This window comes from Phialemonium atrogriseum (genome assembly GCF_030411735.1).
Source record: "Phialemonium atrogriseum strain 8032-3 unplaced genomic scaffold QBC33scaffold_11, whole genome shotgun sequence".
Taxonomy (NCBI): Eukaryota; Fungi; Ascomycota; class Sordariomycetes; order Cephalothecales; family Cephalothecaceae; genus Phialemonium; species Phialemonium atrogriseum.
The window spans coordinates 51,102-75,967 of record NW_026848148.1 but is presented as its reverse complement, the minus strand read 5'-3'; the positions used below and the strand labels follow the sequence as shown (position 1 = coordinate 75,967).

Below are 24,866 nucleotides of genomic sequence, written 5' to 3'. Positions count from 1 at the left end.
GTGCCTACGCTGTAACCAGGTAGTTTATTTTGGTTCAGCCGTAGAGGTACATACATCCACATGTGAAGTTCGAGAAGAGCCGCCATAAGTCCGAGAGAATTAATTGTTATGGCCAAGCTACCGAATCCTATGTGGCTATGGTTCATGAAAAACACTGCTACTTGGAGCTTCATCGTCGCCGAATACTGGCCAAAAAAAATCCCCTCGAGAAATAATAGCATACCCCGGGCAACATAAAGCAAACTAGAATAAGAAACCATAGCACGATATTTCAAGGCCTCGCCACCAACTCCCCCCCCTCCTTTTCTTGGGGACGCCCGCAATTCGAATCGCCTCAGATGTAGTACATGCTATTCTCCAGCCTTTCGTGGACCTTGCGGTTCATGACGGTCTGGCGCCTATTTCCGGCCGAGGAGTTAGATGCGGTATCGGACATGTCGTCGAACAACTCGTTCTTGTGTACGCGGGACCGCGTACACACAAGGTCGACATACTACGCAGGCGGGCAAATGCTGACGGCCTTGGTTGCGCGCCCGAAGAGGTAGCACATGTCGTGGGTGAACTTCTCCAGTGCGTTGGCAGCCTCGGCGCGGTACTCGGCGCGGAAGATCTCGTCGAGGACGACCGTGTAATGCGCCGGTCGGGCAGTGCCTGGGTGTTTCGTGAGTAAGGAGCGAACCCGACAGGGAAGGGGGCCGGCGGGGAAGGAGCGGGTAAATAGGAAGATTGGCCGAGCGCCCTTGCTTACCCTTCAGCGAGGCATGAGACTGCAAGAAGAAGTCCCAGTAGCGAACATTCGTGACCCCGCGGTCAACTACAGTGCCCTCCTTGGGACTCTTCGACTTCTCGTGCATGTGATTGGGGTCGGTGGGATAGAACCGAGTCTGATGTCTCTTCACCGACACGATCAGAGAGATGCGCGGCTGCGATGAGCGGTACATCAGCTCGCAGGCCTGCCGAATGTGCGGCAGCTCCTGCTCTAGAACGGTGCGGAACTGGCCCTCGGACACGCCATCGCGGAATATGACAATGTCCTATGGAAGGGATCCATTATTCCTATCCTGCCACAGCCTGAGGCGCGATTGAAAGTTAGCATTCAGCTCGCTGCCGAGCATCTCGACGCCTCCGGGGTTGTTCCAGGCAATGGCAGGCCACTGTTCCAGATTCTTGTCGACGCTTGAAACAATGCCGACCATGCTGGGGAGCGCTTCGTTCGCGCCCGCGCCCGCGGGCAGATTCGTAGGGTGGGTGACATCGTAGCCCACAACCATGGTCTTGCCCGACTTGATTAGGCCGCTCTCATCCCTGAGCAGGTGATTAACACCACCGAACTTGAGATTCACCTTGAGGCCGACGTTTGCAAAGTATCCGAGCTGGCCATTAGACGCCAGGACCTTCTCCTCGACGACACAGACCGTATGGATTCCGAAATCGACGTCTGCCAACTTCTTGACAATGTTGTACTAGCGTGTGTCCTTCTTAGGCAGGACGACGAGCATGAACTGCGGCTGTTTCTCGGTCAGGGTCATGAAGGCCGCACGCATCTCTTGTTCGCCTTAGAAGACGGCGGCAACGTCGTTGGCTGGGTTCGGCTTGGGGTTCATATTTATGCCCATGTTGTCCCTCATGAAAGTGACAAATTTATCGACAGTCTGCCTGATCAAACTAGGTCCGTTCTTGCTGCCTCTATCGTAGATGAAAGTCCACCTGTTGATGGGAGTTCCGGCCTTGGCAACTTTGACCTTCTTCATGAGCCAGGAACCAGCTTGGGGGGTGATAGCTTGATGGGGCTTGTTATAGACAACCAATGGGGGCGTGAGCTCACGCGCCATGACCGTGACGAGCTGCTTGGCGACAGAAATGCCAAAGGAAGACTGGGTAGGCTGTCGTTAGATACGACTTCCTTTTGCGTTTCGACAGGTCAGGGAGGAGGGGCAACAAGGCTAACCAGGAGTATGTTGTTATCGAAACTCAGCAACGCCCGTGCAGACGTGGTGATTGACTTCGCATTACTGGGGGGAGACCGGCATGCGAAGTTGATCATGGAGTCTGCTTCGTGAGCAGATAGCTTCACCTTCATCGGCTGTCCCGGCACGATGACACACAATTCAGCTGGGATATGTACCGGCTTGGCAGATGACCCAATGTTGACGAGGGGCAGGGATGAGTTCGGGGTGTACTTGTATCCTAGGGGGTTGTGATTAGTGGGAAGAGAGAGTCACAGTAGGGGTGGTGCTTACTGGTTTGATAGTACTTGTCGACAGTGCAGTACTGGTTATATTCCAAGCCGCTCACGCGTTGTTGGCCAGGTGATGGCTCGTTCAAGTAGAAACTGACCGTTTTCGGACCTCCGAAGTCGCCGGCTGAAAATTGTGGCCTGTTCTCGGCCGGGCCGTCCCTCGAGCTTTCAAGGCCCCAGAGAACCCTCTCCCTGACTTCGGCCTTCTCGCCTTGCGGCGAAAGGAACTGACATTCGACGCGAGCACGCTTGAGGAGCTTGTGGACCTTTCTCAACTCGCGAATGACGTCCGGCCGCTGTCCCTGATCTTTCATTTTGTCCAGTTTCAGGTTCTTAAACAGGACCGCAAGGGGCAAGGGATTGCGGAAGACTCCGTGGGTGACGTTGGTGTTCAGCAAGAGTCTCCCAGTAGCCGGGCGGACGCTCTGGAAGTAGCCTCGAAGAATGGAAAGGGCACTGTCATTACGCATAAATCCAGACTCGGCCCGGTCATCATCCAAGGCGAAAAAAACGGCCTCGTCCAATGGCCACTGCATTTTGATCAGCCCGGGCTGTGTGCCCGAGGACTATGCCAAGGGCGTCAACCTCATCAGGGAACTTGGGGAAGTTGGCGTCTCCAGCAGGATCCCTCATGTCGGCCAGATATTCCATCAAACGGTCAACATGGATTGGGGTTGGGCCACTGAACCTCACTTTCCATGCTTCTCTTCTGTCCCGGCCAGGTTCAGTGTACTCGACCTGGATAACAGAGTCGCTGGGGAGGACCAGATTCTTCAGGGAGATGACTTGGGCTTTGTATTCGGTAGCGAAAGTAGAATCTGCCGGCAGCTTAGATAGAGCCAGCCGAATGATGCGCTGCAGCTTCCGTCCTTTGGCCTCTTTGGCCTTCTCGGCCCCCTTAGGGCCTTTTCCTGCCTTGGTTGGCTTGGCATCTTTACCCTCTTCCTCAGCCGGTTTATGAGAAACCTCAATGGCATACTTGAACAAGGTCTGGAGCTTGACGTCAAGCCTGAAGTAGTTTGCCCAGAGGGTGACCCTTTGCCCAGCAGCGCCAAAGGCAGGGCGATAGGGAAAGAAGTCGGTGGAGGTCTGGCTGGTGACCGAGAGCTTGCTTATTTGCCCGGTGAGCTGGGCAAGTTCGGCGCTCTGGTCACGGACGAAGTCGTCCTCCAGTTCAGCAACCTGTGGATCAGGCTGAGGGATTTGCGTGTTCGCCCTGTTTACCTTGTCAACCACTGCGTGATATGTAAGCATAGTCTGGCAAGCAGGACTGACCCATGAACGGCATCTTCGCGCTCTCTTGGACCCTGGAATCCGCCACCACCATGGCCACCACCACCATGGCCACCACCATGGCCACCACCACCATGGCTACCACCATGGCCACCACCATGGCCGCCACCACGGGAGTCTCCTCTAAAGTCTCCTCGGCCACCGTGGAAGCTTCCCTGGCCACCCCGGCCGCCCTGGTGTCCGCCAACGCCTTGCTGGCCACCACGGCCTCCAGTACCACCTCCTCCACCGCCCCGTCCACCCCGTTGGCCCCGTCCACCTGTTGGTCCCCTCCACGACCTCTACCCCCTCTCCCCCCTCTCCCTCCCCTACCAGCCGGCCTTGGTTGTCGGCCATGGACTTGACTGGCGGGGATAGCTGAGAGTTAAAATAGGATCAAGCGGAACCGCAAGAAATGGGTGTCGCTGGGCAAGAATCGAATTCTATGGTCGTTGTGCAGGAATATGGGGCAGGGCACCAGATAGTGGGTGGTCGGATACTGTTGTTGTCCTAGGGACGTCGAGCGTGTATCAATCAGCTCCACGGGTTTGGATGGCAGAAAGTGAGGAAGAAGGTGGGAAACATATGAGGTCAGGCGAAGTGGTGCACTAATGAATCTACCCTGGTAGTCCTAGCAAGGAATGCCAGAGAGACTCCTGCACCTTCCATACCTATGAAAATGCAATGGCTACTTTGTGTGATGTTGTTGGTGGGGGAGGAGTGAAGCAAGAGCGTATCAGCACCATCACAAACTTACCTTACCTAGGTACCTACCCAAGACCTGCCCATCATTGTTATATCTAGGTACTGCTAATGCGCTACGTACCTGTTTAAGGAAGCCAAGGGGAAGCTTCCCAGTTTGCCACCCATCGCAAGAACAATCAATTCAACGGGAAAGTCCATTCTACTTTTTAGAGTGCTGTACAAATGTGTGGAAGGCTGTCATATCACTCCACAGCTGGCTGGCTGGCAATGGAAGGTCCGCATACGGGCCATGGGAGCCTCGGGAGGCCCACCATGGAGGCCCCTACGGCCTACTCCAATCGTCCCAACCCGTCGTCCCGTTCCAGGGCCTTGGAGTGACATGGGGGGCCCTGTCATCAGTATGGAAATGTTCATCTACATGACACATCCCGTAGTCTGTAGTGTGTAGGAGGTACCTACCTACCTGCCTCTACCACCTACCTGAGCTTATGCAGGTTTATTTAGTCATGGGATAACCATGGCAAAGAAGCCAGCCTGGGGCTGGCATGGTCCCTTACATACTACACCGCCTATCAAGGATTACTTCTGTTGAGACCACGGAATAGTGCGGAGTAAGCAGGGCTGAAGATAAGACCTGGGAGGGAGTGCTGGGCATCAGGCGGTCTGCCTGGGCAATGCCGACTTCCATTGCCATTGGTCAGATGTACAGTACTTACCTCTGACTAGAAACATGTTCGAGCCTGCCCGCCTTTGGTGTCAAATGATTGAGGAAGGAGGCCTGCTAAATTGACTGGTTGTGTCCTTGAACTCCGAGTCAGGTCTGAGGCTAGAGGTAGGTCCTGCCATACCATGTTGCTTCCAATTGCAAAGAATTCATCTGCAGGGTAGGTACCTAGGTAGATGCGCTCCCGCGTACTATGTAATTTACGTATGTGTGGTATCCCAGCACGACGGGACCCAGGTACCGGGTAGCTCCAAATTTAGGTACCTGCACTGGGAAAATCCGATTTTGTCTGGACCAACCTTCGTCCTCACAGTCAGCCACAACATCCCGCCGGCTGATATCCAGCAGTTCTGGTTCGAATATGTTGGCAATTCGGTAAAAAAGGCCACAACTTTGGAGCTTTCAACGAGCAGGCTTCCTGATTATGGCTGCGTGGGTGGTAAGGGCTGGCCCGCGATGGCTTCGAACAAGTCGCCATCAGACCACTCTTGGGCAAGGGGCAGGGGCAGGGGCAATCACATCAGGGACGAGGCAAGCATTGCGCTGCTCAGCACCGTTCCCGAGGGCGAACGCCTCTTCTCAGGCAAAGCCGAGGGCATCCCGGAATCTCAAACCAGCACCAGCAACCCCCAAGGCAGAACCAGGGAAACGAAACCCTGCCTTGCAGACCTCCCCGCCACCCTCGCAAAATAGCCAGGGGACAGCCCCGATTGATGCCATCTTCCAACAGCGCAAACTGCCCCTAGTAGGCGCAGGCTTTGCCGCCTTGTGCCTCGGGCTCTACGTCAGCCTGCTCGTCTCGTCATACATGAAGTCCCCGGCACCTAGCTGTACATGTGAGCACCCGTCAACGGCAGGCGCCGATGGCGAGCCCCTGCCGCCGACGGGACGCCCGCCGGCCGTCGATGCAGCAATGCCGGGTCGGGAAAGAGCTCGCCAGTCCGCCTCGGCCTTCGACAAGGGCCTGGACGTGCCGGAGTGGCTGATGGGCATCACGGGTCTGCGAAAGCGACTCGCTGCCGGCGCGAGGGGCCATGTGCTGGAGGTGGCGGTGGGTACGGGGCGCAATCTGGCGTACTACGACTGGGCCGAGGTGGTGGCCGCGACCGAGGAGCCCGCTCTGCAGGGCACGGAGAAGCCGAAGTCGTCGCCGGCCAGTCCGGAGGGCGGGGTGCTCAGCTTCACGGGCGTCGACATCTCTGCGGACATGATGAGCGTCGCGCGCACGAGAATCCGAGACGCGGTACCTGTCCTGAAGAAGTTGATGAGGCGGCGTCGTGTCGAGCCCATGCCGGAGGCCGGGGGTACGGTTGTGGATATCCTCGACAGCCGCATTCGGCTGTGCATCTCGGATGCGGAGCAGGCACTGCCCGCGCCGCCCGTTGTGAATGCAGGCAAGACGGGTGCGAAGCCCGCAAGCAAGTACGACACTGTACTCCAGACTTTTGGACTGTGCAGTGTCTCCGATCCTGCAAAGCTTCTGTCTAAGATGGCATCCATGGTCCAGCCAGGGTCCGGACGCATTGTCCTATTAGAGCACGGCCGGGGGTGGTACGATTGGGTCAATGGTCTGCTCGACGAATACGCTGATCCGCACTTCAAACGGTATGGGTGCTGGTGGAATCGGGACATCGAAAACATCGTCCGCAAGGCGGCGCAGAAAGTGCCAGGGCTCGAGGTGGTGAATATCGAGCGGCCGCTGTTCATGCAGATGGGAACCACCCTCGTGATTGAGCTACGAGTGAAGTCGACTGGGGAGGAAGATGCCACGATTACTGGGACACCAAATACGGCGCCTTAGAGGGTCATAATCTACCTTACTGTATGTTATGTGCATGTATGTATATTTTTCATACTTGTATATCGAGAAGTGAGACCCGTGGGTATCACCGCGGTCCTCTCGTCGCCAAGGCAATGAATGCTTCATATGTTCATTCAAAATCTGTGATTCCGTGCTGGCTATCTTAGGCTTCGCCTGTGATTGAATGTCATAACAGTTGTGTATATACGGATGTATTAGGGACCTACCTCCAAATTATACCGCGATGCACCAAATTGCCCCACTTCTGGCACCCCCCCTTAACATCCATTAGAATGGACGGAAATGGATGCTTCCAAGTTTCAATATCCCATCGCCCTTCTACCCGGTTCTGGATTCTTGCTTTTCTTCTCTCCCTCACGACTCAAAGTGCTTGCAGCAAGGCATTAAAAACAGCGCCCAACAGCGGTTTTTCCCTTGGGTTCACATCTATGGCTCCCTCTCCCCTTTTCTTAACTAGCCATCCGCTATCGTCCTGCAAGCTTCGGAAGACGTGACTGGATGACGAAGCTAGCTTCCTGATCACGAGGGTTGCCTGGCAAATGACTTGAGCTCCGGCCGCCGCCCAGGAACACTGATCCATCTTGTCGACCGAATTACAAGCATCCATAGCATCTGGCTTGTGTGCTGGACATCCTAGCCGCCTCACCAGTAAAGATCCGTGCGGTTTCCCATCTCAGGTACACCAACGGAAATGCCTACAGCCACTTAGCTTGAGCAGCGTTGGACCTGGCCGCTACAACCACCCCCACAACCCTGGTGGTCGGACTCTGACCGTTTGTTCGCCTGCCTGGGCCACCTGACGGCAACCACACCTCAACCAACTCCGCATTCCCATCGACTTCATCTTCTGCACTGGGCTTCTTCCCCTCCTTCGAAACTGCCTTGCCACCCTTGCCACTTGGTAATGTTCCTCGCCTGAGCCACAGCCCCCGGTACAACAATGGATGCAAAGGTCCGCTGGCCCCGAGAGCACCCTCCCGCCTAAGATCAGGAACGCCCTGCCCATCGTTCATCGGCATCGCTGCACTTCACACGCTATTCACCGATTCCTCTCCTGCCGGAAGGCTCGAAGCCGATGCGGGCTGCCCCGGTTTCTTTGCAGTAACCGCCGACATGCATCAACAATCTCGACATCCTCCCCGGCTGTCCTCCCCCGCTTCCTCTCCACAAACAAATCCCACACGAACAAACAACCCAAGAGAAGCTATCAATGCCTCGACTAGGGCACGATCGGCCTCCGAAGCTGCTCCCCATGAAGGGGCAGCTATGACAGACAGCGGCGAGGCTGTGGGCGGAGGTCCTAGCAAGGAGGCCGTTAAGAAGTTGGACCAGATCATTCAGGTACTTACGCAAACCTCGCATCCCGCCTGCCTGCTACTTACGCTGACGGTTCCCAGAATTTCTACTATAAAGCTGCAGTGCTCATATTACAGTCCCGAATGATATCGACCTCGTCGAGCGGGAAGGGCCCGGAAGGCAGGAAGACAAACAAATGGGTAAGTGCGCCAACGTGGGAGGGCAGGCCGAGCGTACCCGGATGAGTGAGCGCTGATGGTCGAGCTAGTTCCAAATCGAGACAGAGGACATGGACGACTTCCGACAAGAACTCAAAGTCTGGAAGTCTGCGTCGAGCGCCGACAGCCACCCACAGCCCATGATCATTGAGACGTACCTTGACGCATCCCGGCTCTCCAACAGCCAGAGCCTGGTCATTGTGGATGACAACGGGAAGACATGGGATGCGCTGGAGGCATTGAACTCGTCCGAGTCGTCAACGGATGGGAGCAGCCCGGGGAGAATACAGAGGAATGATGCCGAGGTTGTCCTGGAACGGTGGCGCGTTGAACTCAAGCCCATTCCGGCGGACGGCCCGGAAGACTTCGGCCCAACGCTTCCTACCATATACAAGCGAAGCATAGTCTTCTTCAGGTCGCTGTACTCTGCCACCCGGATCCTGCCTTGCTGGAGGCACTCGCGACAACAGGCCACGGCAAAGGGTCTGCATCCGGCGCTAAAAGTGAAGTGCCGGTTCTTGATGGGCGACCCAGACTTTGGCGACCGTGATCCCCTGCGTCAGCCTCTCTACGATAGCGGGAAGGTCGTGAGTGAGTACATGATTGGAGACCTGGAGGTCCCCGTGGGGCGCTTTTACACCTCGGTCACGTATCGCAAAGATTGCAACTTCAGGGTGGAGGATTCCGAGTCATTACTGTCCTCCCGGTTTATGGGTGTTGATGAGAATTCCTTCAAGCCGTCAATTCCACAGCGTGGTGAGCATAGAAGAAGAGGTTCATACGCAGAGCTCGCCTCCCTGCCGTCCCATAGGCTTGGCGGCGGCCCACGGGAGCCGCAGCAGACATACGGCAGCCTGTCAACCTTTCACGGCGACGGGGCCCTCGGAACCAGTCCCATATCAGCATTACGAGCTGTGCGGCCGATAGGATCGGATACCAGTTCCCCTCCTGGCTCCGTCCCCGCGAGCGTCGAGCCGGACCCGCCACATTCCTTACCGATCCGGCCTCAGTCGTCCGCAAACCGGCCTTCTTTCCGCAACTTTGAGGGAACGGGGAGGCGGCCATCCGTTTCGTTCCAGCCATTCAAGGCCGGTTCCCTGTCTGGGTCGCCAAGGATAAACGACGGGGAACCTCCCCCTATTTCTCCCCACTCGCTGAACCGTGGATCTCTTGGCGGTATCTCTCAAGCGAGGAACAACCGCTCGTCACTGACTGCGGGCATGGCCGCCTCCCTGCGCGGCGGACCGCCTCCTGCGGCCGTAGACTCTCCCGTTGTCGGGTCTCCCAAGCCCGGCACGAGTCGTTACAGCAGCAGCTTTACCCACCGACGTGGACGTCTGTCGTTCGGTGGTCAGAGTAAGGCTACCGACGACGATCAGGTCAGTAGCGGGAAGCAGAGCCTTTCGTCGTCCGCCCAACCGGGCTCAGGTCTCCTCGCCGAGGCTGGAGGGGCGAGCTCAGGGTCATTACACACCGATGATGACAACATTTCCGACTTCCTCAAAGCGCTGGATAGTAGGAAAACGTTGCAGAGCTTTGAGCCCAATAAGAAAGGCGAGTCGTCTGCGGCCAAGAGGACTGCTGCACAGCTCTCAAAATTCCATCTAATGCGGGAATCGCATAACGCGTTGACCGAATCAATGACATCCTCCATGCACTTGCACCGCTCGTCGAGTTCTTCGAGTCGCCAGCTTGCGAATGTACCGAGCATGGTAAATCCGGCCTCAATGTCAGCCTCCTCATCTCCCAGCAAGCCGCTCTCTCCCCACACACCATACACCCCGGCGATACCTTCGCGCCTAAGCGAGAATTCAATCGTCGTCAACCCGCGTAGCTACGCACATGAAGGCCGCCGGCCGACTCAGAACCCCGAGATTGCCGCGACCGAGGTCGAGATTCCGGACGATGCGCCAATGAGCCAGGAAGGCACCACCGCAATCGACATTCCGCTCTCACCCCGCCTCTTGCATACGGGGGGGAATAACCGACGTGCGAGCTCGGTGGCGCACCAGCAACGAGCATCCGAGGAAGAGGACGCCGACCTCGTCCAGCGGAGCATCAGCCTCGGAGGCGAGGACCGAGAAGCACCGACGCTCAGCACCCTCCTCGCGCTACAGCGGGCGTCTGGCAGCAACTCGGGCGGCTCTCCCAGCCTGCAGCCGGCGGCCGACATACGGGCCTCGGGCCCATCGTCGCCGCCCGCCGACCGGGAGCAGAAGGCGGCGTCCCCTGGCGGCCTACGGCTGCGCTACGCCGGCCTGGGGCGGCCCACCCCGCCGCACTCGTCCAGGGGGAGCTTCTCCGGCGGTCGGTACGGCGGGAGCTCGGTTCGCGGGGCCGGCGAGGACGGCGCCGACGACGAGCCGCTCGTCTTCGCCATGTCGGAGCTGGAGCGGGACTCGCGGCGCAGCCTGGAGGAGGGACGGGGTGGCCTGGGCCAGCGGCCCGGTAGCGCGGAGCGGGGAGGGTTCGAGCCGAGGGGGGCCTCGAGGCGGGGTTGGTGAGGCTGATGTAGTATGACCCCCGAGCCGCGGCCACCAACTATGTATTTGGGCCCAGGCGAGCGCCGCCACGTATGTTTGGAGGTGATATTCTTTGGGGTGTTTCTCTTCTGAACGTAAGAGACGCCGTCGTTTATTTTTTTCAGGCGTCATTTGTATCTAGGTATATCTTACAGCAATGCTTCAGAGGCGAAACGCTAGGGTGATGGTTTTTTGTCGCCGGAGGCAGAAAGATTGGGCAGGGAACTGTTGGATAGGAGGCAAAGGGCGGTTGGTAATCTGGTGTTTAGATATCTTTATAACCCATCATCAACACCGGGCATGTGTTGGGGCACATGAGATCCGGTGGTTTGAATTTGACAAAAATGAAGCCGAAGGGAAGGGTTGATGGTTGGTATACAGTTAGTTTTATCGTGCCGTGATGCGTCGTTGTTGGTCGTAATGGGCAAAAATGATGATGCTATATCTAACTGCCACGATGGGTCTACTATCTATCCTACAGATAGGATCTCGAAATACTCCATCCTTCTTTCCCCTACTACCACCGCTTCTCCCCCCAAACCACCTCAGCCTCATTCTACACCCTCCGTCTCGTCGCAAACCTACAACTTGCTTTGCGACGACAGGGCAGCCATGCCGAGCTTTTCCCTCAGGGTGTCCTCGGCCTCGCGCTCTATCCTCTCAATCAGGACCTTGCAGGTGGGGATGTCGTGGATGAGGCCGATGACCTGGCCGGCGGTCCAGACGCCGTACTCGGGGTCCCCGTTGAGGAAGACCTGCCTGCCGCGCTTCCCGCTGACGAAGGGGGCGACCTCTGCGAACTCGCCCGTGGTGCTCTCGCGCTCGACGCGGAGGGCCTCCTCGGTCACGCGGTTGCGGAACAGGCGCGTCGTGTTGCGCCAGCGCCGCAGCACCAGGGCCGTGTCGGTCTCCTGCGCCCGCACGATGGTCTCCTTGATGGCCTGGTGCACGGGCGCCTCGACGGTGCACAGGAACCGCGTGCCCATGTTGATGCCACACGCGCCCAGGCACAGCGCCGCCGCGAGGCCCTGCCCGTCGGCGAAGCCGCCCGAGGCGATGAAGGGGATCTTGAGCGTCTGCCGGGCCCGGGAGAGGAGGATGAAGTTGGTGATGTCGGATTCGCCGACGTGACTGGGCGGGTTAGTTTCCTAGCTGTTGTTTCCCCTCCTTTCCGGTATAGAACTTGTAAAGGAGAGCGAGAAGGGGTGAGAGAGGGAAAGGGAGAGGGGATGGGAATGTATGACAACATCCTAAAAAGGGGGTGTGTGGGAGAGATGCAGGGCGCGAGGAGCAAGGGGCCGACCTACCCGGCGCACTCAAAGCCGTCGATGCTGAGGAAATCGACCCCCAACTTGACGGCGCTCAGGGCGTGCCTGATGGCGGTGCACTTGTGCAGGATGATGCAGCCTGCCTTCTTCAGCTTAGAAATCACTGGGCCGGGGGAGTTGCCGGCGGTTTCGACGATCTTGATGCCCTCATCGATGACGACCTGGGCGTAAGCCTCGTAGTCGGGCGGAACCAATGCCGGGAGCAGGGTGATGTTGACGGCGAATGGCCTGCTGGTCATCTTCCTGCACCGGCGAATCTCCTGTCGCAGACCCTCGGGCTCAGGCCAGATCAGGGCCGTAAGGATGCCCAACCCGCCCGCGTTGGACACAGCACTTGCCAGCTCTGCGTACCCCACATGCTAGAGATACGGGGGCGCACAACAGCGCGAAATGTCAGCCCAGCCCACCCGGTCGGGAACCCCCTTTTTGATGTTGAGGAACTCGGGAAACTCATTCAGGATGGACGTCTTAAGACATACTTGCATGCCACCCTGCACGATGGGGACTTTGGGCAGGAGAAACGAGGCGGATGTCAGCCCAACGCTCCCGAGCCCGGTGATTCGCTATCAACTTACCTGTGATACCGAGCCGGCGCGTCAACTCTGTATTGAACCCCATGTTGACCGGCCGAAACGTTACGGAAATACGGGAAATGTGAGACGGGTCGGAAAGAATGGGAGGAAACCTGGAGAATTGGGAGAGAGAGAAGATACAGAGAGAATAACAAATATACCCCGGGTCAGGTTGACTCGCAACGGCTTGTGTTCCCAGCAGTATTCATCAACCCAAAATATGCCGAGGTAACTTGTGGATTAAGGTATCAGCTGCTGCCCACATTTGGCCCGCCTCCTTGGTGGGGTCAGGGATCTGGAGCTGACTCGCCCTGCGGGGGGGGCTGAAGTTTTCCAGACGCGGACAGAGATGCTAATGATTCATCTCAGACTACACTACTATAGCAATGTATGTGAAAAGCTCATAAGCAGCTCGACCGCCAGCATTTTCTTTGTAGCTGCCGGAATTACTCGAATTACTCAAGCTTGTTTGGACCCTGCTTGAAATGCGGCCTACACGAGAAATATTCCCAATGGGCGATCTTACGAGTGGCTTAGAAGACATCCAGCCGGGGACCGAGGACACCAATCACCGACTGAGGGAGGCTCTTACCTACTTCATGCTGTGAAATGGTGGCGTGGGATGCCTGACATCCAACATCAGTTGACATCGCCAGGGACCAGTGGCCAGAGACCAGAGGCCGGTGGAAGATCTCCCGTCTCATCCCGCGAACATGGGGAGGAGACTACGAAGTAGGGAAGAAGCAGCATCAAAATCGCGCACTGCCTGCGCGGGGGCCCTTCTCGCCTCTCCCTAGACCGAATCCAGGTGTCAGACGCCTATCATTGTGTGCAGGGCTGCTGGCTGGAGGCGGCGTGTGGCAGCACAACGTCTAACGAACGGGCAGGCAACGAACCACCGCTTGGCGAAATCCAACAGACCGGACGGGTTTCAGCAGGTATGGCCAGGGGAAAGAGGGAAAGGACCATCAGGTTCTCATGATTTCGACCTATCGATCATATCCCGGCTCATGGGACACCCACTCGTTTCGGTCAACCTGGACAAGGCCTGGCTACTGCGGCACTTTGCCGACGCGTGAGGGCCTAACGGACCAACGAGGTGGCGAGGCGAGAATGCAATCTCTGGTTCTCATCGGTTTGGGGCGCTCGCCAAGTGGCGTCTGGCGATGCTCGAGTACCTCCTAAGGTAGGTTGCTACCTAGGTACCCTGTGTGAAGTCACTCGGGAATTTGCCTGGAGAGGCGTGGATGGCTGGGCGTGACACCGGCAGCCTGCATCGGCCAATTTTTTCATCTGCATTGAAACCGATCACCGCAGCTGTCAGTTGTGCTTTTGCAAAACTTTTGGATATGAGCGTTAGGCGGCACCTTCGCCTTGCCTTACCATCTCCGCGGTGCTTTTTTACTTCCGCAGTAGGCCGAGAGTTGCTGGGTCTGTCATTCGGCTTATCACACCTTTTTCTTTCTTTTTTTCCTTTGTCTTTGCGCTACATTTGTTTTTATGCTGTCATTTGGTTAGTTGGTTTTCTGCAATCGTATCATATGACTAGTCACATCAACATATTGAGGATGGATGATGGATGGATGATGGGGGTGTGGGAGAGGGGCAATCTGTTGCTGATCGTCCATCCGCCTCTGGAGGCTCGCTCGCTAGCTTGGTTGGAGAGTGAGCATCAAGGGTCCCGGCAACAGCTTGACACAGGGCTGAACGGGAGAAAAGAGACGCGGTGCCTAACCGCCTGGTGTCCAATCGCCTCCACGAATTAACTAGGAAATACTGTGGTTGTGGGATAGAGATTGAGTGGATTCTTATTGCCAGACGACGGAAGTCAAAACCTCCAAAGCCTTATTAGGTTGGTGAGATCTCACTGGGCGTCCTTGGGAAGGAGCCAAAAAGGCTTTCTTGTTTCCCACATTGCGGGATCCAGGGTACCCTGCTTGCCCTCCCTTAAGAGATGGAAGACGACCCGCGTCCCGCCAGCCACTGCAGGACCTAGCGTCGAGATTTTTCATGGTTGCATGGCTTGAGTCTTGCAGTCCCGAACGGCTATCCTTTGGATTGCTGTGGAGATTTGGGCACCCCTCGCCGTAACCGGGTTGCAAGGAGAAGAGCGGCTACATAACGACTAATTAGACGGCTAACGGAGCCACAAGGGCAAGCTCATGTTGACACGTTTTGCCAATTTACCAGGAAGGGGGACTAGGGTAGACTTTGGGGGGCTCTGACGACTGCCTGCCTCTCTCTACCCTTGTCCTTCTGAACGGGTGTTGCTCACTGGAGCGATTGGCGATCGAAACCTGCCATCTTCCGCGCGTTTTGACGCCTAATGAATGCCCATTCTTCAATGCGAAACATGCATTCATTGCATGCAAGCATGATATCGCAGAGCGCGCACCGAGGATGCGGATCATGAGAAATACTGCATAGTAGATGGGGGAGGCATTGGCTACACGCTAACGGTGCCTTACAGGAGTGGTGGTTCGAGGATGGTACTACACCGCCAGACCAGTTTGCGAGACGGTTGGAAATTGGAGAGGGGAATGGAGGACGGTGGAGGCCAAGGAGAAACCCGAAAATTGCATCATATGATCAGAAGAAAAAGTAAAGAGCGAAAACGAACATTTGAGGCCAACTTGGTTATCGCCGTGGTGTCATTGCAGGGGAAAACCACGGGGTGAGAAGACAAAAAAGCAAGCATGAGCAATCTGATATGGATGCCAAGACTGCGAATACCCACCTGGGCAAGGGCTGTACGACTCTAGCTCCTTTTAGCTAGAGGTACTCCGTACTCCGGCAGAGTACTGTGGGTATGCAGTAGTACATTGAGCTAACTGCCCGCCGATTTCCAATTCCCTCACGCGAAGCATCCAGGACTCGGGACTGGCACAGTGACTGGCTGCTTTTCGCGCAAAGACCGTAAGCCGTCAGAATAATGGTTTGAACAAAACCAAAAAAAGAAAAAAAGAAAAAAAAAAGGAAGGAAAGCGGCGGATTCTAGCAGATCCGATTCCCGTCTCGAACCAATTGAATCGACTTTCGGGTAATACTAAGTCGTGTCGGACCCTTGAGTCGATCTCCCCAACGACATCACAGGTTTCAGTTCAGCTACTAAGAGACACCGGGTATTCGTGCGTAGTCTAGGTCAATGCGATGCCAGGATAGGACCGTCGTGGCCATCCATAGGCTCCACGACTGCGAACCGCGCTCACGTTCCGCCGCTTATTAGGTTGGTAACCAGGTATTCAGGTGAAGAAGCTCCATCTTTGGCAGCGTTGGGTGCCCAGTCACAGACAGACCCAGAGACCCATGTCTCGCTCTTCCCTGTCCCTTTTTGCATGAGGTCAGTACCTATACCTACCTTCCTAGGCGCTCCCCCACATTTGCTTTTCCCAATCCCCACCATGGTTGATGTACTAGGTATGTATGTAGGTCCCTCCCGCGGCCGCTTGGAGTTCTGCAGTACATGATCACGCCCGCGCTACCTCTCTACGGATGCCCTCAACGAGGCCGTGACATCTTTCGGGCCGCATGTAGTGTGTACATAGATGGGAAGTGCCAGGACAGGGATCCCAAGGACAGTTCAGAAATGCGATAGAGACAGGCAGAGAGCGAGCACCAGGCTGGACTACGGATCCGTAGAAAAAGTAAAGCCAGCCCAAAAAAAGAAAATAAAACGAGAGGAAAAAAGGGGACCGCGGTTTCCTGGCCGCCAACGCATCATAAGCACACACAAGCTACTATGTGCAGCCGTAGTAGTTAGGTAGGATGGGAGGTAGCTAAAGCAAACCTCGCTGCAGCCGTGCTTGTAACTCCATCTTGGTTGAAATACTGTCCTCTCCCTCTCCCTCTCGCCCTCGACTTCGCTCTCTCTCTCACCCTCCCTCGCCCACCCTTTCGCCGCCCAAGATGCATTCTCCCGTTCCTTGCCAATAAATCATCGTTGCCGTCCTGCACCTTTGCGCAGTCACGCGAGACCTGAGAGAACAGCAAGTAAGGCACAAGCTCCATTGTTGTCTAATCTATTTCTGCCACATAGCCTCCCCGGCCAAGTCGACGCTACACGGCCTTAGCTGTCTTCGAGAGCATCTACAGCTCCGAGTATAAAAACAGACTGACATCTCCGGCCATTTGCCCTCCCACTCCTTCAACCATATCCACCCACTACTTGTCTTATACCATCTTTGCTTCCATTCTTGGCACCCCACCTCCAAGCCCGTCCCGTTGGCACCTGCAGTCTCAGTCAACGTCCCCGTCTCCGTCCCCGTCTCCGTCCCCGTCCCCGTCTCCGTCCCCGTCCCCGTTTCAACCAGCATGCCTTCAGCTACACGTGAGGTCACCTCCTGGCAGGATAAGCTCGACCGTAAGATAGCCCAACACAGTGACTCGCCCGTCACCAGTGCAGACTGACAACCAGACAGAGGCCTGCCGAGACTGCCAGCTCGCAGCACCTGTTTTCCACATAGTGTCGGATAGACGAGGTGAGCCCCACCCGCCCCAAGACCATATCCATCCCGCACGCCGCAACATGACGAGTTCTTACTGAATATCCGACCCGTCCAGGTGGTCGAACTGCTTGGTCGAGCAGGGTGACGGTCCATGGAAGCGTTCTTCAAGCAAGGTTCTGGTACGACGGCAAGAACCTCAACAACGCCAGGGAGGACGCCGCCGAAGTTGCCTTCAACTGGCTGAACGGTTCCCAACCAAGCTCGCCCTCCACCAACCGCAGCGGATGGTAATGGCTGGGCCCCAGCTCCTTGTCCTTGATTCCTTTGCTCGATTTGCTTTGTCCTCTGAATCTGGCCTCGCTTCCTTCTCCTTTTTTGCTGTACGATACTATGACCACCTTTCCGGAGTTGGGAAAAGGAAAACCGGCCACCGCCACGCGGCATAGGGATTGCAACATGGGGCACGATGGAGCCGGCGCAAGTCTTCGTCCATTTTGCTTCAATTCCATTTCGCTCAGTTTTCCTTGGGATCACCCCCCACCCCCCGCTCTCAGCTCCTCTCTGCCCCGCCACGACCTCTCTAGCCGAGGAAAAGATGTCATTGCACGGTTGGACATTGGGACAGGTAGCTTGATATGGAGCTGGACAAAGGTATTGCCATCCATGGATACCGGAGCGTTGCATCTTGACTAACGACACTGCAGAGAACGTTCAAAGCCGACTGCCCTTCGATGCCTCATGCTCAGCCAATAGGGAACCATCAACCAAAGAGAAAGCTGGCGGATCGACAGGCCGCTAGGCAGTTTGTTGAAACTTGCTGCTCTTGTTGGAACGCTTGCTGCCGGGACTATTGAACTGCAGTCTATTCCCCCACTCGAGGAGATGAGCCCTAGGCAAGAACCTCTTGCTCGGTCGTTTTGAAAGGAAAAAGGAAATAATTTTGGGGAAATAACAGACACCGGTGCTGGATTGGGGTGGCAGTCTTTTCCGTCTCCTGGACAGTGGCTGTCGATCCGGGCTCCGATAAGGGGAACTGAAAGGGTGCTAATGTTTTCTTTTTCTGCGGGATGATAACCTCCTCTCATAGCTCGTTTTTCTCATGTCACGAATGATGCGGAACAGGTAAAAGCGGGAAGCTGAAAAGAAAACCAAGCTTTCCTTCTTCAAGACCATCAGGCCAAAAAATGCCACTCCGTGACTGGTTCCAATGTGCAGCAGCGCGACTGCTCCCCACCTCTCCTTGACTGGTACAACCACCCCGCTTCGATACGCCATTTACTCTAATGGTGTCCTATGCTGGAGTGGCTTGACGCAGTGCAGTGCGCACAGGACGACGGAAAACAGACTAGCCATGCAGGCGCGGCTTGGGGAACGGGGATGCCGGCACAGCGGTGGGCATGTTCGCGGGGACGGGGATTGGGAAATGGGGGCCCGGGGCGTAAATCCTTCATGGAAATGACGCAGTGACGCAGAAGAGCCGTCATTATCACACCGACTGGACCGGGGCCCTCAGCCGCTGAGAAAATCGATGGCCTCGGCCCTCAGAAGTTGCGGGCAGGAGGGAGGGGTTGGGAAAGAAAGGGATAGGAAAAGGAAAGAAAAAGGATCGGTCAACCATCATCAAAAGCAATTATGGCAGTGCTAAGATAGGCAGTTGGGAGCATCACATTCGAATCGGAGGTCCCGAGATACATCGTCACTTTTCGTCATCATGAGAAGCAACCCATCGGAGGAGGACAAGGCTCTGGTGATGAGTAAGCAATTTGGAAAGTCACGAGACTTGAAAGTACCTAAATGACCGTGCGTGTTCGGCGGAAGTCCGGCAATGCCAATTTTTTGATGCTTCTGGTCTCGACGCCTTCAAGACCGCAAACCTCGCCCTGTGGATGCTATCGACATCTGGTGCCACACGCACACGACAATGCCTCCTCCGTTGGGCATAAAGGGCGCCTTCAGAGCTCTTAGCATCCGGCCACGGCCTTCGCTGCAATGTCTGGTCCCACGGACCGCCACTCTGGCACGCGGGTTTGCAGATAACACCACCACGATCCCTCCCAGGTTACCCGAGCAAAATGCCGACTCCCTGCCTATTTCTATGACCAAGTCGAGCCAAACTCCTGATTCTTCAGTGGAAGGAGCCAGCGGCGCGGCAGCGGGCCAGTCACACAACGAGGTAGCGCTGGGCCAGCTGGAGATGGTCGCGTATGGCTTGAATCCCTTCGACCCTTCTGTCGAGGGACACAAATACGGCCTGCCAGACCTGCCACTGCCGTCGCAAATGCACATGAAGCACCGATACGACCCGGTAGTTTCCCAGATTACGAGACTGCTCATGCAGGATGGCAAGCTTAGCAAGGCTCAGCGGGTGAGTTCCTCCCCTACATGTCGACAACGGTTGTTCCCTAGCATCTATCATCTATCTGGTGCTAACAAGACCTCCCCACTTAGCATATGGCTGTGATTCTGAACCTGCTCCGGACCTCGCCGGCCCCAAAACTGAACCCGGCACGCCCGCTGCTCCCCGGCGCGCCGCCCCCGGCACAGCTCCCGCTTGACCCCGTCCTCTACCTCACGCTCGCGATCGACTCGGTGGCGCCCCTAGTCCGCATACGGGCGCACAAGGGCCTGGCCGGCGGCGGAGCCAGTCTCGACGTGCCGGTCCCGCTCGCGGCGCGGCAGCGGAGGAGGACGGCGTTCCAGTGGATCCTGGACGTGGTGGACAAGAAGAAGTCCAAGGGCAGCGGCAGGGACATGTTCGCGCACAAGGTCGCCGAGGAGATCATCGCGGTCGTGGAGGGCCGGTCGAGCGTCTGGGACAAGCGCCAGCTGCTCCATAGGCAGGGCACGAGTGCCCGGGCCAACATGAGCAACCCCAGGCTTAGGAAGCCCGGGAGATAACGGGGTGGTAGGAGGAGATGGTTACCTACGAAGGTCTGGGGAATAGTGGGGGATGGCCCGATGTATCAACCTACTCTGTATATTATATGTACCTACCTACCTTAAGAGTATGTGGCTCTTCTTGGTTGCGTGCCCTAAAAAGTCTGGCCTTGAACGGTGGTGTCTCTTCGCTGTTGGTAATCTCGGAGATCGATGGACATGGTCTAGATCACGCCGGTTTGGATAATTGACGAAGCCTCCTGTGCTGACGACATCAATACCTGGCGTACATTTCTCAGTGAACTTGCTACACACTCATCGTCTGAACATAGCCTCTAGGGTGGAACCTTGTCGGCAAGTTCCATCGATCTCGATTGCTTCGAAATATCGGTTAGGTACCTACCTAAGGTAGTTCACAGCCTACCTGCACGTGTACAATTGCGTGTTCTGGTGGGGCGTGTTTCCTTGCACATCTCTGGTATGCTTCTGGCCACGTCTGGCGTGCTAGATGGACCCTGACGCCGCAGCAGGACTGGTTGACTAAGATTAGAGTTTAAGAGCCAGCCCCATCATATAAGTTGGGGATTGAAAGCTATCAGTAAGCCCCACTTTGGGTTGAACTGATTCGACAACTTGTCCCTTCAGGCAGGTTGCCGTTTGTCTCCCCTAAATTGAGGGCAGCATACCTGACTTCTACAGGACTGACGTTTGCTGAGAAAACTATCCCTTGAAGGCTTGAGCAATTTCGAAACTTGCCTCTCTACTACCAATTAATATAGACTATGAAAGGATAAACGTCGCGAACGTGGTTTGTCAATGAGGCGGCTGATACCTCGCTGAGTGAACCGTAGTGGGGCTCATTAGCGAGGTACTTGACAGTTCTATCCAACTCCCGCACATGCGGGAAGTTTCTATCCTCGTGCATACCTACTTGCATCTGCTGTGGAAACGAAATCTAGATAGAATCATGATTCACAATCTATCTTCCGAAACGGATATGTGGCTCTCTTATTTTCGTTATGCGTGCTGAGGATTGCGAATCCGCACCCTTAACTCCCCCCCCGCTATCTCAGGCGGCCGATCCCCCAACTCCCAAGCACCGCAGGTGCGCCAACTCCCAAGCTTGCTTAGTGGTGCCTTGGCAGAAGTCCTTGCCTCACCTGGACCACCACCAGCACCCCCCTCCACAGCCATTAGAAGCCGACGCAGGACGCTGGGGGTTTCATGACACACAATGCTCCTTCCTTAACTGCAATTCAGCACATTCCAGTTCCATAACACTTGGTCCCGCTGAGTATTCTGACTCACCGTCGCATCTGACAACAACAGGCCGGGCCCTCACCACCCCGCCGCTTGGGAATTCTTGGTGACTGACCACACATCCATCCTTACACACCTACGATCTCAAAGGCCGAACGAGTACCTGAGCTACCGGACCAGCCCTTGAAGATGGCCCATCCTATGTCAATGGAGGCGATGCTCGACGAGGAGCGGAGGGAGGTGCTTGCCCTTCTCGAGGGGCCAAGCGCCTCGAGGTCTAGACCTCCCAGCTCGTTGGAAGCAAGATCACCCTCTCCATATACGGGGCCTCGCTCCCCAGTGCGCAGCATGCTAGATGTTGGTGAGAATCTTGCCCCCTGTTATTCGTCCTATCCTCACAGGAACTACGGCTAACGGACGCTGCTCTCCAACAGCGCCGGTGCGAAGTATGCTGGATGTTGACAGTCCAGTGCCCACTCCCATACGAAGCATGCTGGATGTGGACGGCCCACGTTCGCCCGCTGTTAAACAGGTCTTGAGCAACCCGAGCTCTCCTACAGACTCAAACTTCCGCGCACACCGAATAAACCAGTCCATCCACCCTCGCAGTCTCTCAGATGCAGCTGCTAAGACTGCCGACTTTGGGCCTCGGTCATCCAGTGCTCGCCTCGACCCGACTTCCGAGTATCAGTTCTCGGGGATTATCACGCACCATGTTGGCCAACCCCTCCCGAAGCGAGTTGCGCAGGGAGGTAAGCGACCGTCGGGGTCGATGGCAGAGGTGATGCGGGCCAACGACCTCTTATCTGGGGATAGGGGTCGCCATTACTCGGTCGGAGGTCCCGCGTCGAGACTAAAGAACAAATCGAAGTCGCCACAAAATCGATTAGATGTTCGCTCAAGCTCACCGCACAACAACCTCCTATCTGGTCGGCATCTTAGCCCGTCGGGACAGAAACCAGGAAGCAACCAGATAGTGGAGTATCAGAATGCCTACCGGCACTTGTCGGATGCGAATCTCGCCCGATTCGGAGGCAGCCTCTCGGAGTTGACCCGCCGTAAAAAATCAGACGACGCGACAAGCTTGGGTAGACTGGAGAAGGACTACTTGAGCCCCGATGGCGAATTGTTGCCGGACGACAGTACCGACGAGCATAACGGGTCTTCGTCAGATGATGAAGGAGAACGTGGCCGGAAGGCGGCTCGCAACTTCGACAGTGGCTCAACTGGCATAGATGGCGGACCAGCTAGCGCCAGTTCCCAGCCTGCTGACCCGTCGAGAAAGATGCGGAGCTTGATGGCCGCAGCAGAGGAAGAGCGTACGTGTGCGGCTTGTCAGTGAAGGTTCACATGTCGCTAACACTCGCCACAGGAAGACAGGTAGCCAGTCAGCAGCCCGCGTACCACTATCGTTCTCTGCTGGATGAACCCGAGATTACGGTCAGGAGTGGTTCCCACGAGCGGATGAAGCAGAGCAAGACGGGCGTCCACCCTGCAACGAGTTTTGACTTCCATCCTGGATCTGGAGGCCACACACCCATACACTCGGATACCGAAGCTGACATAACGGACATCAAGCGAGCCCAGAAGCTGTCCTTCTCAATGACCCCCATTATGAGCAGCCCGGATTCGCACCGATCTATTCGAATCATTGCCCGTGGGGAGTATTCGAACATCGTACACGACGCCGAGGAAGAGCACAGGCGCCTCCGGAAGTACCTGGTTGCCACCGATCTCAGCGAAGAGTCTACCCATGCGCTCGAGTGGGCCGTTGGGACGATTTTACGTGATGGGGATACACTGATCGCCATATACTGCGTTGACGAAGAGATGGGGATTTACCTCAGCGACAGCGCCATGATCCCGGACGATCCCAAAGCCATGAAGGATCAGGCCGCAGCTATTGACGCGGCTGCTAGTAGCAAGCCGCTCATAAACTTCACCGGCTCTATGATGTCGCTACATCCGCGGACTTCTCCCCTGTCCAACAATCTCGCGGATGGTTCGTCTCCTGCACCTTCTGTAAAGGAGCGAAACAAGGCCGAAGAGGAACGCCACCGAGCCGTCCAAGACATTACCGACCGGGTGACGAAGCTACTCCGCAAGACTAGCCTCCAGGTTCGAGTCATCGTCGAAGTCCTCCACTGCAAGAATCCCAAACATCTCATAACAGAAGTGATTGATGTGGTTAATCCTACGCTGGTTATCCTGGGCAGCCGGGGACGGAGTGCCTTGAAAGGGTTAGTAATTGGCGTTTCACAAGCCTCACTGAAGGTCTACTAACCCGAGTATCACAGAGTAATTCTGGGCTCCTTCTCTAACTACCTGGTGACCAAGAGTTCGGTTCCTGTTATGGTGGCGAGGAAGCGACTGCGAAAACACACGGTTTACAAGCAGCCGATCAACCAGCAGGTTAACAACATCAGCAACCCGGCCGCGAGGAGCCTGGCGAACGCGAAGATAGACTAGGGGCGCTACCTAACGATGATAGACTGGGTTCGCTATCTAACGGAGGGTTACGAAAATAACGACAGTAACGACCAAATCTCCCTTTCCAGGATTGCCCGCTGCGTGGTGCCGTGGCAGAACAGGGTAAGCCACAACGATGTATCCCAACCGATGGGATAGGGTTGACAGAAATAGCTTGGATCATTGTCTCCTATACAAGAGACCTACGGGGGTCGGAGTGCGGGCGCGGTTGCTAGTCCGGGGTTTGAGCGGAATACAGATATCCGGGATGGGTGGCATGGCGGATGCGGTCGATCTCGGAGATGGTTTCTTCGCAAACTTTCCAAGCGCTAACGCAGATTGCATTCATATTTCGAAGCGAGCATCCACGACATTGATGAGAATTATGATAGTCCAAGAAATTTATCCAATTCGAAGAGATATCAAGTTACCTACCCAAGCTACCTCGCTGATGTGTGAGTTGGGGAATGACACGGGGAGCAAGGATTGTGATAAAGGCTCTCTGCGGGGTGATAAGCTCCCGCCGGCACTAAAAGCTGCTGCCAAGGTAGCGGGTCCACTGTTTTCTTAGGTATTCGAAGTTGGAGGGGCTCCACAGCTACCAGCTTGCCATTTGTAAAAGTAGATATCTCGAATAGATAACTGTGAGCCGAAATAACTAGAATACAACCTCTGCTCTTGAGGTACCGAGCCCAGGTTTTCACCAGAAATGGATGAGATGTTGCGGTCAGGAGGGGTTGAAGGGGATCCATGGATGAACAGTCATTGGTGGGGTATAGGTGAGCATTAGCCAATCAAATATCAAAAATCAAACCCCTCCCTGCCCAGGGATGAAGGGTGATTGGCTGTTAGTGCTGCTCTGGGCCTGTAGTCAGGCCGCACTGGGGCTTCCCAACCTCTCGATTTGGACGACTTCCACGACTCACTGAGGGATGTCGTGGTATTCCCACCATTCACTTCTCCAGAGTTCCGGTGCTATGGTTCCAGGACCGAGATCTTTGCTTCCCATTCCACACACCACCGTCGAGAAGCCTGAGGATCGAAACATCAGGCAAGAGAACGACCCTCAAACCACCACCAGCTGCCTGGGCAAACTGCTGAACCGACAGGCATCGAA

At 56.0% G+C, this 24,866-nt stretch overlaps 7 protein-coding genes across 7 annotated transcripts; 5 read left to right on the top strand and 2 right to left on the bottom strand.

Moving 5' to 3' along the window:
• Nucleotides 1-45: 45 nt before the first annotated feature.
• On the bottom strand, nucleotides 46-4,720 carry QBC33DRAFT_610784 (Piwi-domain-containing protein). The gene is made up of 10 exons (XM_060432428.1): nucleotides 4,282-4,720; nucleotides 3,515-3,791; nucleotides 2,771-3,455; nucleotides 2,241-2,718; nucleotides 1,949-2,187; nucleotides 1,566-1,874; nucleotides 1,122-1,463; nucleotides 749-1,034; nucleotides 518-651; nucleotides 46-454 (listed from the first exon to the last, which is right to left on the bottom strand). The coding sequence occupies exons 1-10, from the start codon at nucleotides 4,301-4,303 to the stop codon at nucleotides 335-337; spliced, it is 2,892 nt and encodes a 963-aa protein (XP_060283847.1). The 5' UTR covers nucleotides 4,304-4,720; the 3' UTR covers nucleotides 46-334.
• A 199-nt stretch (nucleotides 4,721-4,919) lies between these two features.
• Nucleotides 4,920-6,960, top strand: QBC33DRAFT_536809 (uncharacterized protein). The gene has a single exon (XM_060427739.1). It carries the CDS (start codon nucleotides 5,365-5,367, stop codon nucleotides 6,739-6,741), a length of 1,377 nt encoding a protein of 458 aa, XP_060283846.1. The 5' UTR covers nucleotides 4,920-5,364; the 3' UTR covers nucleotides 6,742-6,960.
• A 915-nt stretch (nucleotides 6,961-7,875) lies between these two features.
• On the top strand, nucleotides 7,876-10,780 carry QBC33DRAFT_450654 (autophagy-related protein 13-domain-containing protein; the record flags this gene model as incomplete). The annotated part of the gene is made up of 3 exons (XM_060424571.1): nucleotides 7,876-8,103; nucleotides 8,160-8,258; nucleotides 8,327-10,780. 3 exons carry the CDS (start codon nucleotides 7,876-7,878, stop codon nucleotides 10,778-10,780), a joined length of 2,781 nt encoding a protein of 926 aa, XP_060283845.1.
• A 387-nt stretch (nucleotides 10,781-11,167) lies between these two features.
• On the bottom strand, nucleotides 11,168-12,925 carry QBC33DRAFT_536800 (uncharacterized protein). The gene is made up of 4 exons (XM_060427738.1): nucleotides 12,702-12,925; nucleotides 12,606-12,631; nucleotides 12,106-12,485; nucleotides 11,168-11,929 (listed from the first exon to the last, which is right to left on the bottom strand). Exons 1-4 carry the CDS (start codon nucleotides 12,742-12,744, stop codon nucleotides 11,380-11,382), a joined length of 999 nt encoding a protein of 332 aa, XP_060283844.1. The 5' UTR covers nucleotides 12,745-12,925; the 3' UTR covers nucleotides 11,168-11,379.
• A 4,084-nt stretch (nucleotides 12,926-17,009) lies between these two features.
• Nucleotides 17,010-17,434, top strand: QBC33DRAFT_450700 (uncharacterized protein; the record flags this gene model as incomplete). The annotated part of the gene is made up of 3 exons (XM_060424576.1): nucleotides 17,010-17,058; nucleotides 17,117-17,176; nucleotides 17,259-17,434. 3 exons carry the CDS (start codon nucleotides 17,010-17,012, stop codon nucleotides 17,432-17,434), a joined length of 285 nt encoding a protein of 94 aa, XP_060283843.1.
• A 1,630-nt stretch (nucleotides 17,435-19,064) lies between these two features.
• Nucleotides 19,065-20,041, top strand: QBC33DRAFT_577898 (ribosomal protein S7 domain-containing protein; the record flags this gene model as incomplete). Its single annotated transcript, XM_060431019.1, has 2 exons — nucleotides 19,065-19,508; nucleotides 19,592-20,041. The coding sequence occupies 2 exons, from the start codon at nucleotides 19,065-19,067 to the stop codon at nucleotides 20,039-20,041; spliced, it is 894 nt and encodes a 297-aa protein (XP_060283842.1).
• Nucleotides 20,042-21,469: 1,428 nt separating this feature from the next.
• Nucleotides 21,470-23,749, top strand: QBC33DRAFT_558470 (uncharacterized protein; the record flags this gene model as incomplete). Its single annotated transcript, XM_060429889.1, has 4 exons — nucleotides 21,470-21,641; nucleotides 21,715-22,599; nucleotides 22,653-23,520; nucleotides 23,578-23,749. The coding sequence occupies 4 exons, from the start codon at nucleotides 21,470-21,472 to the stop codon at nucleotides 23,747-23,749; spliced, it is 2,097 nt and encodes a 698-aa protein (XP_060283841.1).
• Nucleotides 23,750-24,866: the final 1,117 nt, after the last annotated feature.